The sequence below is a fragment of the Aspergillus puulaauensis genome, chromosome 7 (genome assembly GCF_016861865.1).
Source record: "Aspergillus puulaauensis MK2 DNA, chromosome 7, nearly complete sequence".
NCBI classification, from domain to species: Eukaryota; Fungi; Ascomycota; class Eurotiomycetes; order Eurotiales; family Aspergillaceae; genus Aspergillus; species Aspergillus puulaauensis.
This window is the reverse complement of record NC_054863.1, coordinates 2,293,226-2,306,648: the sequence shown is the minus strand read 5'-3', so window position 1 is coordinate 2,306,648 and position 13,423 is coordinate 2,293,226. Positions and strand designations below refer to the sequence as shown.

The 13,423-nt window shown below is 47.6% G+C and overlaps 5 protein-coding genes across 5 annotated transcripts; 4 read left to right on the top strand and 1 right to left on the bottom strand.

The window, feature by feature from the left end:
* Nucleotides 1-1,241: 1,241 nt before the first annotated feature.
* On the bottom strand, nucleotides 1,242-1,948 carry APUU_70859S (uncharacterized protein; the record flags this gene model as incomplete). Its single annotated transcript, XM_041695779.1, has 2 exons — nucleotides 1,242-1,407; nucleotides 1,473-1,948. The coding sequence occupies 2 exons, from the start codon at nucleotides 1,946-1,948 to the stop codon at nucleotides 1,242-1,244; spliced, it is 642 nt and encodes a 213-aa protein (XP_041561475.1).
* Nucleotides 1,949-2,993: 1,045 nt separating this feature from the next.
* On the top strand, nucleotides 2,994-4,313 carry APUU_70858A (TauD/TfdA dioxygenase family protein; the record flags this gene model as incomplete). The annotated part of the gene is made up of 4 exons (XM_041695778.1): nucleotides 2,994-3,122; nucleotides 3,200-3,941; nucleotides 3,996-4,129; nucleotides 4,194-4,313. 4 exons carry the CDS (start codon nucleotides 2,994-2,996, stop codon nucleotides 4,311-4,313), a joined length of 1,125 nt encoding a protein of 374 aa, XP_041561474.1.
* A 1,546-nt stretch (nucleotides 4,314-5,859) lies between these two features.
* Nucleotides 5,860-7,524, top strand: APUU_70857A (serine hydrolase domain-containing protein; the record flags this gene model as incomplete). The annotated part of the gene is made up of 1 exon (XM_041695777.1): nucleotides 5,860-7,524. The coding sequence occupies one exon, from the start codon at nucleotides 5,860-5,862 to the stop codon at nucleotides 7,522-7,524; it is 1,665 nt and encodes a 554-aa protein (XP_041561473.1).
* Nucleotides 7,525-8,615: 1,091 nt separating this feature from the next.
* On the top strand, nucleotides 8,616-9,461 carry APUU_70856A (uncharacterized protein; the record flags this gene model as incomplete). Its single annotated transcript, XM_041695776.1, has 3 exons — nucleotides 8,616-8,789; nucleotides 8,813-9,076; nucleotides 9,117-9,461. The coding sequence occupies 3 exons, from the start codon at nucleotides 8,616-8,618 to the stop codon at nucleotides 9,459-9,461; spliced, it is 783 nt and encodes a 260-aa protein (XP_041561472.1).
* Nucleotides 9,462-11,273: 1,812 nt separating this feature from the next.
* On the top strand, nucleotides 11,274-11,537 carry APUU_70855A (uncharacterized protein; the record flags this gene model as incomplete). The annotated part of the gene is made up of 1 exon (XM_041695775.1): nucleotides 11,274-11,537. One exon carries the CDS (start codon nucleotides 11,274-11,276, stop codon nucleotides 11,535-11,537), a length of 264 nt encoding a protein of 87 aa, XP_041561471.1.
* Nucleotides 11,538-13,423: the final 1,886 nt, after the last annotated feature.

Sequence of the window (13,423 nt, the reverse complement as noted above, 5' to 3'; positions counted from 1 at the left end):
CAGTTTCCCAAACAGGAAATGTGCCAAGAAAGATGTGCATAGAGCGACTCCAGTATGGGGCTGTGATAGAGCATCAGCGAGACATCTACAGGTTTTCAGCATGAATTCTTCACTCTCCATCCTGGCGGGAGATTGGTATTCGTGAACCCTCTGTTTAATATCTGGCATTCAACATGTCCGACGCGAGACAGGGTGAGATGCTTACTACAACTCACCTGCCTCGCGACTTGGTCAGTCCTTCGCACAGCTGCGGGCCATAATCTCCAATTCAAGGGAAGACTCTAGTGGAATGGACCTCGTAGACGACTATAACTTTCATGTGTTGTGCAATAAGACGCCACTATACCAACGTCGACAGCCCTATAGGCCTCCATTGTAGCCCGTTAAAGAGTATAAAAGAACATGGCCGTATATTAGCGAATAGCGACTCGCCCTCGAAACCACCCATGGATTTCTTATAAATATACAATAAATACAGCTATACCCAGATCTCCTGGAGTTGGGTATACATATACATATACATACCCTACAAGAATTCCACCAAAGCAATCACCACCGCAATAGCCAGCACAGCCGGGGCCCCCAAAGCTCGCAACACAACCGCCGCATTATAACAACTCACATTCCTATCTTCATCTACCTCAACTGCGGTCACGTTTTCCTTCAGGCCACGTATGAACGAGCCGCAGTTAATGCCGATAGTTGATCCCACGTCGAGATGAGTGAAGTTGCGCAGACTCGGGAAGGAAACACTAGATAGTTACACACACGTCTTGCAGTTAGAAAAGCAAATGTTAATAAAGATAAAGGAGAACAGGTCGAACCTCTTAATAGGCCCACCTATACTAATTCTTTCCCCGTATTCAACCGCGAGCTCGATGTCTAGTGGTGCGCTGGGCCAAATATTAAATTCAGGGGGCGGGTTCCGCAGAGATGGGAGGGAGAGTCTGGGTAACAGTTTTGACGGTTAGTATGTGTAAGTTAAAGATGCAGGCAGGAGGTAGGTAAGTTGCCGGAGACGCACGACGACAGGTTTCCACCAAGTTGAATCCACCCTCTCATCGAGCCTCCCACTGCGCTGAGTTTAGGAAGGCTGAGTGCTTTTGCATCCCCCTGTAGAGCAAGTATTAACGCCCCATTGTCTGTTCTCGGGTTCCTGACGGTAGTGAGCTCTGGAGCTGACATGCTGTTGGTATCATTAGCTTGCTAACTGGGTTATATGTCTTGCAGGAGAGATATATTCACCGTGCTACTGTACCCGTCACCTTGATCTCGTACGCTTTCTCGAGAACAGGCAATGAGAGGTCAATTGTGAGTGGATTCGTGTTCATGGTCCTCATTGATGGGTCACTTATGTTGTCGAGTGAGAGGGCGCCGTGGACGGTCTTTAGTGCAGGAAATGACACCCTACAGCACGGCGGTCGATATTAGGAATCGTTAACCAAATAGAAGTCTTGTGCATAAATTGGTACCTTGAAATATTACCCAGCAGGTCGATTTGCGAAGTATTCCTCAGAGATGGAAACTCAAGATCGGGCATCCCCCAAACGCCAAACGTCTCGAAAGTCTCGACATACTCAAGTTTCGGCAGGGACAATTTCGTCAGTGAAACGGCCTCCCATAGACCAATTCTTTTCGCATGTATCAGGTCCGGAAATTCGACTGATATAGGACCTTGACTTCTAGGCCAATCCTCGCTCCATTCGAAGATCACATCTTGCGATATATTGGTCACATTGTGAAGAACAAAGGAAGACCCCGTATAGTTGGACTCGATGTAGAACGGTGAATCGAGTACGGTGCAATTTTGCGCGAGCACGTCCAATTGGTCTTGCGAGCTGATATGGTACCTTAGGTTGCTGCTCGTACATACCTGCGCTAGGGTTCCTGTGAGTGAGGATATTGCCAGCACGAGGCTGCACACGCGCCGGAACAGAACTGGGGCCATTTTCGACACATTTATTAGTTATTGCGCCATACCATGTTTCGACCGGGGAATAGTCTGTAATAAGCAAACTAGGGCTGCGGCGAACAGGGCGTTCTCGTGGAGTGGCCAAGGAACTAAATGTCACTAATTAGTCATTTTAACTGTTGGAGCATTGACTGGTCGTTAACTGTCCCTTGGCGAGGCATAAAGGTAACATCGGCTGTAGCAACACTCTAGGGCTAGCCTGCCAAGGGTTGTTCTGCGTATAATCTCGGTAAATTGGAGTATCTTGGCCAACGAACCAGTGTTGGTACAGAGAGGGAATGGTTTGAGTGCCCGGCCCGCTTATGCAAAGAAGAGTTGCACATGGTTTTGCACATTAAAACACTATTTAGGCACCACAATATGTCCGGGGGACGCCCTGTAGGCTGCATATACTGGTAAATAGGGCGGCCGTAAATGGATGGTCTTCAGCAGTCGACAGGGTGTTTGGAGGCGAATATTGTACTGCTGAATAGATTGTACCTCTTTGGCCATATTACTATTATAGCAAAGGCTGCAGTTGCGACGGTAAAAGGGTTGGCTAAAAGTATAAGCTTAACAGCACCGCGCTGATCTTGAGATATACTATTACTAGTAACCACACGGGCACCACAGACGTGGTGGAGAACATGGTCGGCCCTCAAGAATGCTGGTCGAGGACTGGTGAGTGCTTACATTGATACAAGGTGACAGCGAGTCCAGAATACAGGAACAAGGCCTCGCTATTTATCATAACTTGGGGGAACCTTAGTAACTAGTGGTCTAGAAGTGGGTGTTATGTTTGCAGAGACTAGACATTGGCATGGCCCGAGCTCACGCTAACTCCACAGTATGTCAGCCCTAGTGCAATATCCGAACTGACTATCGGGCAGGGTCTTTCCACCAGTAGGAGGAGTGTCGGGCCCTCCCCGTGGCGGGGTGGTGTAAGGGTGAATGCTCACTTGGTTGTATATAAGCAGTTCTACACCGAGACCATACGGGCCTACTGATTACTGCTGATATTGCGATCAAGAGGAGCTGCAGAATGGCCGTGCTACGCGAAAGCCAAGCTGACAGTGCAGATGCTGCTGGCAGTCTGAATAGAAATTCGAACGGGTCAAGGCCCAAAATCATACGGGCCATTGATGACGAGGGCGGCACCACAAATGCGAAAGTAAGTCAACGATCCAGTGAAATTACTTGTTTTCACACTGTCAGCGTGAAAGGTTGATCTAAGCAAGGAGATAATAGTACCCCCACTACCTCCCAGTCTGGGACCACGCCGACCAGCTCCCCCCTCTCGAACCATACACACACCACGACCCAGGCAAAAACGCCGATCCATCACTCAAAGACCTCCTCCGCGAAGGAGTAACCGCTAGAGGGCTAACGCCTACAACCGGCACCGAGATCTTCGGAATCCAACTCTCCACCCTCAGCGACGCTGCAAAAGACCAGCTCGCGCTCCTCACAGCCCAGCGCAAAGTCCTCGTCTTCCGGAACCAGGATTTCGCAGACACCCCGATCCCCCAGATCCTCGCATTCGGCGGCTACTTCGGAAGACACCACGTCCACCCCACAGCCGGCGTCCCCGAGGGCTATCCCGAGATCCACATCGTGCACATACACCAGAGCCCCTTCACCGCCAAAAGTGACTTTGCAACCTTTACGTCAGGAAAGAACAGCACAGTGCTCTGGCATTCAGACGTCACATACGAAGAGCAGCCGCCCGGGACAACGATTCTGTACGCGCTCGAGCTCCCCGAGGTCGGCGGGGATACAGGCTTTGCAAACACAGCCGAGGCGTATCGCCGGCTTTCGCCCGCCCTCAGGGAACGGCTGCATGGCCTGAAGGGCGTGCATGATGGAATATCGCAGGCAGAGCCGTATTATCGGGATGGGAGGCTGGTGCGCAGAAAGCCGGTGAGCGTGGAGCATCCGCTTGTCCGCACGCATCCGGTTACGGGGGAGAAGGCGCTGTTTGTGAATGCGCGTGGGTTTTTAGTTTCCTTAACATTAGCTTCTGATTTGGCTGACGGAGGTATAGTGACGACGCACATTGTCGGTATGAAAAAAGAAGAGAGCGACATGTTGCTGGGGTTCTTAAACAACCATATTGCACGCTGCTTGGAACACCAGGTTCGGGTGCGCTGGGAGCCTGGGACGGTTGTCATTTGGGATGTTAGTGCTTTATACCCTACATACTCTCTTTATCTGGGTGTGTGCGCTGACAAGTGTCCACTAGAACCGCGTCACTGCGCATACGGCAATTGTCGACTGGGATGGGCGTCAGCGTCGGCATTTGGCACGCCTTACACCGCAGGCCGAGCGGCCTTTCGAGACACCGTATGTGCCGGAGGAGTAATAGCTAGTTTACTGCTCAGTTTTGAAATGACTTTTAATATTATATTGTCAAATTCCTTCAGCTTTGTAGTTAGGTCACCGGCACGCTAAACATGCTTGGGCTGGGCTCTGTACCTCACCACGCCAGTTGGTGTCATGTTACATACAATCGCAAGAGAAATGTAAGACCATTGTCCTCCGACTTTATCTATTTATCAAATTTTCCCCGCGATAGTTATTGACGGGATGGGGTATCTAATTCCGGAGTCAATTGCTGGTGAAATCGTAGTATATAACTACTTAGGGCTAACCCAATATACCCGGCCGGCCGCGGACTCTCCCCGCGGCCGTTAATCCACCCTGTGGGGTAAGCTCCCCACATTATCTATACTAAATAGAATGCGAGCTATACCTTATAAGCCTTGAAATATGCTTGAAATGTAAACAGTACAGTATACAACTATCTCGAGCTCACCAACACGCCCAGCCTGTTGTCAGCTGCGGGGAGAGTCCGCGGCTGTCAATCCATCCTGCGGGGACCAAGCTCCACTCCGGTCCAATGATGCGTGGAGCCGTACCTTGTCTTATTGTTGGTTGAAGAGAAGCTATACATCGTGAATATCTCGGCATTGCGGGGGTGTAGTTATAAGGGCAAATAACAAACACCACGACGTGATCTGGTTGGCTGAGAGCGCGGCATCTATCCATCTTGGGGAAGGAATATAGCATCAATGCTGACATTCAGGATTCTGTTTTCCGCGCTTAGGAGAGAGAGATGGCACGGAGTTGGATTTGGAGAGACTCTCCTCGTGAGGGTTAAATAGCTCCTACTTTCCTGTCTATCACTGCATTCCTACTTCATCTCACCCGCAACCGAAAGAAAAAGCATCTACTTCAACTAAATTCCTCAAATTCAATTAGGGTATGTCTTGTTCCGTTCTTTGACTAGCGATGTGGATTTGCTAACCGTACCAGATCTACTATCCACCAACATCCAGTAAGTGTGCAGCACATTACCTATATGGTAGGTAACAGCACTCAGCAACTAACTTGGACAACTATAGAGAAAAATGTACCCCTACAGTGATCTCGCCTGTGCTGGTGCCGGAAATGCTGGTGGCGAGGCGCTTCCCAAGTGACGTATGAATGAAGCCGATATGCCCGAGTTCGAGTATCTTATCGCGATAGGAGTGAGAGGGTCTGGGGATGTTTCACAAGTTGTAGTGAGCTGAACTAGTTTGGTGATCGTGCATTGGGCAAGAGTGGCAGGAATGTACTGTCGTCCGTTCTTTAGGGAATTAAACCCAATACATCAACTGAGAGAAGTGTGTTCATGGCAGGCGTGTAGAGGAAACTTGGTTTCTGTATGATGGATGCTGGTATCCATGGGCTGAATGCAGCCGTCTATAAACAACACGGGATATAGTGACGCATAGTTGCTACGTAGCTGGCTGACTAGTCATGCATGGATAGTTTGCTTATAAAATAACTCTTATTGAAATACGTCGTTGCCCCTCGTGGTTCACACAGCATACCTCTAAACTTTGCTTTCTCTGCCCTTTGCAGCAATGGACGAGCAACAGGAAGTTTCCGCAGCGCTGAGCAGACTCTCAGCCAGTCTCCCACAAATCCACCAAATCCACTCGATATGCCAGACCCCCTCGATCACCTTCGGTGTGGTCCACCGCGGCCGTGTAATCATGCAGAAGAGCTTCGGCTACCGCGACAGCGAGCTGACCCTCCCCGCAGACTCAAACACGATCTACATGCTAGGCTCCTGCTCGAAGATGTTCACAGCCGCCGCAGTGGGGATCCTCGTCGAAGAAGGGAAGCTGAGCTGGAGCGATCCCATCCAGCAGCATCTACCGGAGTTTAACCCCTCAGGCGATGCGCGCATTGGGCAGGACGCTGATATTATCGATTGCCTAAGACACACTACAGGTCTTGCATCGCCTGTTATGCTTACTGTGGCTCCGAGGGGCACTATTGCGAGTGATGCGGGGGATCTGGTTTCGATTCTCAACACAATGCCTACTAGGAACAGAAGTGGGCAGCAGAGGTTTAACGAACAGTGGCTGTATAATAATGCCGCAGTGGGCCTGGTGGCGCTTGTCATCGAGCGCGTATCCGGCCAGCGGTTTGCGGGTTTTGTGAAAGAGAGGATCCTGGAGCCGCTTGGGATGAGCAGGACAATTGTGACTTATGCTGACATTGCCGATGATGATAATATCGCTGCTCCATGCACGAAGCTAAGCAACGGAGAGTACCATCACCTGCCGGATACTTCGTGGCCCTGCGCCAACCACTCCCCGCTCCTCGCAGGCATGGGCATGCGCAGCTCCCTAGACGACATGCTAAGCTGGTGCATTGCAGTAATGGACGCCGAGCGCAGCGAAACAGACCCGAGCTACACACGGACTGTCCCCAACAACCCCCTGAAGCAAGTTTCCCGCGTCCGCCGCGGATACTGGTCCTTTCCCCCAGACGACTTTGAATTCAGCAAGCCGGCCGCGTACGGAATGGGCTGGTTCCGAGTCGACCTGCCGTCCTCAAAGCTAAGCTCATTCAGCGGGAACGCACTCTCGCAGAGCAAAGAGCATCAAGCTCACCTGGAGTATATCCTGGGCAAGGAATTTGTGCCTGCCCCGCTTACGGCCGTGGGCCATACAGGTGGGATGCGGGGATCGATATTCTCTGTGTATACGTTCCCGGAGACACAGAGTGCCGTCGTGACAGCTACGAATGGTCGGGACTTTGGTGATGCAAGTGACTTTACAGCGCAGGCCCTTATCCAGGCTCTCTTTGACCTGAGGCCCGAGGTGGATTTACTGCCGTGGGTGAGGCAGGAGGCGACCCTGGCAGGGAAATTCTACCGTGATCATCTTGAAGAGCCGTGGACGAGAAATCGGCGAGATTATGATACTGAGCGAGATGTGATGCTTTATGTCGGTGACTACCGCGCCATTAATGATCGGTTTACTTTGAGTATCGTGGAGGCAAAGCAGGGTCTTGCTGTCGTGTTCAACCAGCGTCTTGCCTCGCAGTGTTCGTTGGTCTTCTACCAGGCGGACGTGTACAGTTTCTTTCAGCCGAGCGAGGACTACATGAAAACGCAGGCGATTATCGCGAGAAATTATGAGCAGATGCTGCTTAAGTTCGTGGTTGATGAGGGCGGGCTATGGTGGCAATGGGATACGGACGCAGAAGCAGTCTGGTTCAAGAAGCTGAATTAGCCTATTAAACACGTTAAGAGCTGGATGTATTGCGGGCTGATATAAACTTAGCCTCTATTCATCATATATTTAGAGAATTATAGTAGTCCCCTAAATTCTATAGACTCTTCCCTCTCATCTCACTCCAGTAGGTAGTATTCTTACCGTGTTGTCACCCATCTCATCTGCACTTACTCAAGACTTGGTGTTATCTCTCAAAGCAGCAACGCAGTCAGGGATCGTTGTGCTTTGCCGTTGTATGATAATCATGGCTGCAGAAACGAGTTGGGTTCAACGCGCTAAAAGCTGGCATCGGCGCACGACATGGTAAAGCTATTGAGAGAAGCTGAGGACAAGGAGCTAATTCAAAAGAAAAAGCGTTTGAAGGTTCGAAAGCGTTGTTAGTTTCAGGAAAGAAAGGATGAAGGGCTATCAGGAACATGATGGAGACTTATATACAACGCTATCATGGCCATTGACGACCTTGTCGAACACATCATCTAGACCTTCCAAGGCGTGGTCTTGTCAGTGAGTGTTTCTCGCATCAGTTCTATCGCAATTTTTGCCAGGGACCAATCGGATTATCCCAGAAACATCCCGCTCTAGATCGAAGAAGTACGGAATTTCCCATATGGCATACCAGGGGTTATTGATCCGCCTAGTGGGCCCCAAATTTAGATATCAGCGGCTGGACGCCAGGCACCTGCGAACCCGATAACAAACTTGGATATAGACTCCTATGATGAGAAGTATGAAGAGCCCAGATTCAGCAAGGAAGATCTGGCGGAGATGGCATTACTCTATCTATCGGGCCTGAATACCGTCAAGAACCTTGAATATCTACTGTCTGTCCCTGGGGCAACAGTACATGCTATAGCCCACAAGCCTTCTGCAAGCGCAGTCAGATCGCAGGACATAAGAACAGTTCGGATGGCTTTGGCAGCTGGAATCAATCCCGACACCCCGGCTTCGATGGTGGCTTTTCTAGGCCGCCTTTGGTGATAGCTTCCAACTTCAGAGACTCCCGAGCAGCTATTGATATGCGCAACTTGTTCATCTCTAAGCACTGCTCTCGACAAACTGGGAGCTGGTCAAAGTCTTCTTTTCTCGAAATGAACGTTCCTATATCAGGAGAAGCGCTAAAGGCCGCGATTGAGGCAGGAACTCCCGATATTCTCCCGATGCTCCTTGATGTTGACTCCGATATCAATAAACGAACCGACAGAGATTCTGATGTTGGATTTACGCTCCTCGGGCCTGCAGTGGGCCGAACCGATATTTCCCTGGTAAAATATCTGCTGGGGTGCAGATATTGATGCACTGCAAGACGTTCTTCTTCAGAACAAACTTCTCGGCATTACAAGAGGGAGTAGAAGATGGGAGTGTTCAAACCATGGACATGCTACTGGATGGAGGAGCAGATGCTAATCAGGATGCAGCTGAGCTCGGTGCAGCAAAACTACTCAGAGACCATGGGGGTTGGACTGAATGGGATGCAAGGCAGTATGAACACGAGAAGTCTGATTTTGGTGAGGGCATCTTGGCCAAGGACAGTATACGTATAAACACATCCGTGCCTCTTCCCGAGAACTATACTAAACTCTTCGAAGCAGATCCATCACCCCATTCCCTACTTTGGTGGCGTGGCTGCTGGAACCAGAGTAGCGCTTATCCCCGTGCAGCACGGATTGTCTGAGACAGATATTCCGGCTCGTCTGCTCGAGTCAAACTCAAAGGCGAAGCTACTTGTAATGGACAGCGAGCCGCTGCATATCGCGGCGTCAATTTGGAACCTGGCGGGCGTTCCTCGCCTCATCACACTCGACAACTCCTCTGACCAGCAATACGCATCCGTGGAAAGCCTACTTCCCCGTGGCAATCCTGATGCTGAGCATTTACGGTTTGAGACAGAAACCAGCTTAAATGATTACGACGCGCTCTCAAGCCGTACTAATTGACCGACAGGAAAGGCCAAGTTCGTGCTTCTTGGTTATGATATAGATAGTGCCGTTGCGCTGTTCATACACTATCACTAGTGGGGTAGATTGTCACTTAAACCCTTGTTTCCTCCCATGGCCTCGGAACAGGACTTCTTGCGTCTTCGGAGGGTGGCCTTATGTGTGGAAGCAAAGCTACCATGATCCAACAGAGCTCTCTCAACAGGAGGCAGCGCACAGATTCAGAATCACGGAAGGAGTGTCGACAATTGTTCACTCACATAATGAGCTACAGCAATATATTAAGAGTTCAAAGGACGTAATTGACCCAACCAAACTCAACTACCAGATACTAGGCTACGTAGACTTGATTTATAAACCCCAAACAAGGACGATCAACCCGGGAAGTCCCTCCTTTAAATCCAGTCTTTGAAATCCTCTGTATCGGACTTGAAGACCTCTTCGGAGTCGCGACGACACAGTTACGGCGTGGCAAAGGGTGCAGTTTCGTGAGGTTTTACTGGTACCAACCACACCAACAAGGAGATTAAGCACACTTCAGGGCCTTGCATTGAGCTGGTTGCCGTTAGTATTGGTAGATGGCCGCCTCTTGACTCTTTGTTTGAAAGCTCACCTACTCAAGTCTTGCCCGATGGTTAGGACAGACGGTGTATTGTGTTGTCTTTGTAGGGGTTATCATTATGATTTTGTCGCACTCTTCCCACCATGTTTTCGCGAAAGGTGCTCCACAGGTCTTCCAGTTTCGAATGCCTAGAGAAGTATGCGCTCCTCCTGTGGCGATATAAACCCTTTCGGTACAGTTGGCCCAAGAAGTAACATGCGTTATCACATTACCAGTGCATCCGCCAGAGGTACACATGTCGACTACTGGTAGCGCCGCGAACGGTGTTGGTGAATGTATAGTTGCGTGACTATTATCCCGAACAAGGTATTTAGACGATATTCAAGGAATCATGGAATCCAAAAGCATTTACTCTGGTGTGATGGTAAGAGTGGTCTGACTAAGCCAAGTACTGCTCTCAAAGCCCTTTATAGCGTGTGCGGACAAGGCAGTGGATCTGATAGCCTTGGGCTCCTCCCCTCCACGCTGGCACAAGGCCGTAGAACTGGCATCCAGTTGAACACAGCCTCGTCACCGGAGTGAGGACCCCTCTCTTCCACACCTGGTTTCCACTCGCTACTGTCTCTTGGCTTTGAGTCTGGCGCACTGGCCCTTTCATTCCACCGCCGCCTTTCGTCTCTGGTTGCTGTGCTGGACCCAGTCGGTCTCTCCAGTACCTCTCCACCCAGTCGATGGATATTTGAAAGCAAAGCCCGGTGATAGGAACCAATGGCAAAAATACCGCACACGATCCTTCCTGGGTCAATGCCTGCATCTTTCGGTTAACGCCAGGTCTTCAACCGCCAAAGCCTTGCCATGATACTAGCGTCACCTATAGAATGGGCGCATGGGCTGATAACTGGCTGATGACTCGTGTAAAGATCCTTTGCGCAGGTCGCCAGCGAGACTGGCAGGAATTATGGCCAGTGAACTACTGCTCGTGATTGCTTGTTGTGGTGTTGGCGTGATCTCGCATCCTTGGATGTAATGGGCTATCCAACTGAGCCTCGGGGAAACAACTGAGGGGCAAGGCAGTGGTAGCCTCAACTGACGGCTTCCTCGTACAGAAGGCAACGTGCTTAAATAGGCCCAGGAACGACCAGATACGTGTCTCAATAAGTGCTCCTTCCTCGTGTTCAACATCAAACCCCGCCTTAGTTTCAACTATTGTATTCTTCGTCAAGACCCAACGCCAAGGCTCCATCACCACGATGCCGGAATGCTTCACTGACGCGAAAGGCCAGTGGTGGGTCACAGAGACCGTATGGCTGACATCCGCCGCCGACATCCTCGCTGCTTCGGCAGCACTTCAGTCGGGAGAGCGTGGGGCGTACGGGTGCCAAAACCAAAACGGCGTGATGTGTTATTTCAAGAACCAGACCCGGCGCGCAACCGATGCCGATATCACTCAAGCCCTGAGTAGGAGGACTCGGGAGCAACGAATTCAAATGCTCTTTGGACCCGACAGCGACTAGTCAAACACCACCTTCGATGATATTTTATCAACGCTGCGCATTTTAGCCTTCGCAACTTTGAATGACAGGTGAACAGTCTTCCCTCAAGGATATCAAATGCCTGGCAAATGGCACCTAGGGGCATTGATGATGAAAGACACGGTCTGACACTGCATATTCCAAGTAACTGCCTTGTGAATATAATACAAAAATGAACAAGAGTCAAATCATGTAAAATACAAGCTGCAGTCGATGTCACATCATGTGATCTCACACAGCCAACCATCAATGAACAGGTAGTATACATCAACAGTTGAAGACAGACAGCCGACGCAAACGATGCAGGAGTAGATATGTTTAATGAGTATATTATATAAAAGGTAAATCTCTAAAGCATACAGTACCTGGGACTCGACTGCAACTGTAAGATCAGGCATCCTCAACGCTGCCTGAGGAAAGCCACGTGACTCACCAGTTCCTGATTAGGGCTACATTCCCAGGGCTGGACTTGAAGATGTGCAATTCATTTTCTTTAGCAGAGACTGGGTACATAGTACTCTAAAAGGATCGAAAAACAGCAAAGTATCGAACGCAGTCAATATGTTGTTAAAATGAGATCCCTCGGATATAGTAGATACAAGTACTTGTAGTACCTAAGGCCAGCCTCTGAAGGACTTGAAGCTTTCGGCAATGAGCCAAGGACCACTCTCTAAAGTGGAGGAACTATGTCCATCATAGTTCTTCCTGATGTACTTGTCCCCATAGAAGTAATACCAGACCTGCTTATCACCGCTGGGGAAAACAGCATCGATGCGGTTGATTCCAACTTTTACATATGAAGTTAATTGATAAACTTTTGATATTTTTATGTTAGTAGTAGTTTAGTCATGCCATCTATAATCATCTGATTAGTAGGGATCTATTTGATTTTAATAGATTGTTTTTGAATTTCTTGTCGGACCCATAATTAGTGAATATCAATATATTTAAGTTTTATTATATATATTAAATTTAGCTGAGTAAGTAAATCAATTATTTGTTTATTATTATATTATATTAGTAGTTTTTCTATAGGATTAAATCTTATAAAATTAAAGAGTCGTTTCCACTATAAAAATTATTTACTAGCAGAAGATAGTGCTAGTAATTCAGCTTCAGTAGTTAATAATATAATAGTTTTTTACTTTTTAGCTAACTAATTAATTAGTCTACTAAATAAACATATAATATATCTTTTAGATGATTTTCTGTTTTTATTATCTATATAGACAGCATCACTAGCTATATAGAATATTAGTAGATTTACTTTATTTTTACTTTTATATAGTTCTTCTATAAAAAAGTAAGATAATAGTGAGGTTGAGTATTTAATAGCTAGGTATTTAGTTCCATATAGATATTAAATCATATAATTTGCTGCATATTAATATTATAGAGTTAGATTAATCAGAAATTCTGATAATATCTGATATCCTTTCATAATATCAGGTCAAGATATTATAGCTGTATATAATATTAATCTAACTTTTTATTGATATAATAATATATCAGCTTTTATTAAAATATAGTTTTTATTTTAATATAGATTCCTACTAGGTAATAATATTTTTAGTGTAGTTTTATTAATTAGATAAAATTAATAAGCAAATCTTTCAATATAATCATATTAACAGAATCATAGTTTTTATTCTAGACGGTTTCGATATATTATTATATTCAAGAACTTAATCAATTCTCCTATTTCTTTTATTTTATATATTAATAATAGGGAATTCTTTAGTTCTTGTACTTTTTTATAATTTTTCTAGTTAAATATAATGATTATGTCATCTATATAAATTATTAAAATCATAAAATTATTTGAATAGAGATATAGGTCTTCAGGGATTAATTTTAGTTCTAGTTCT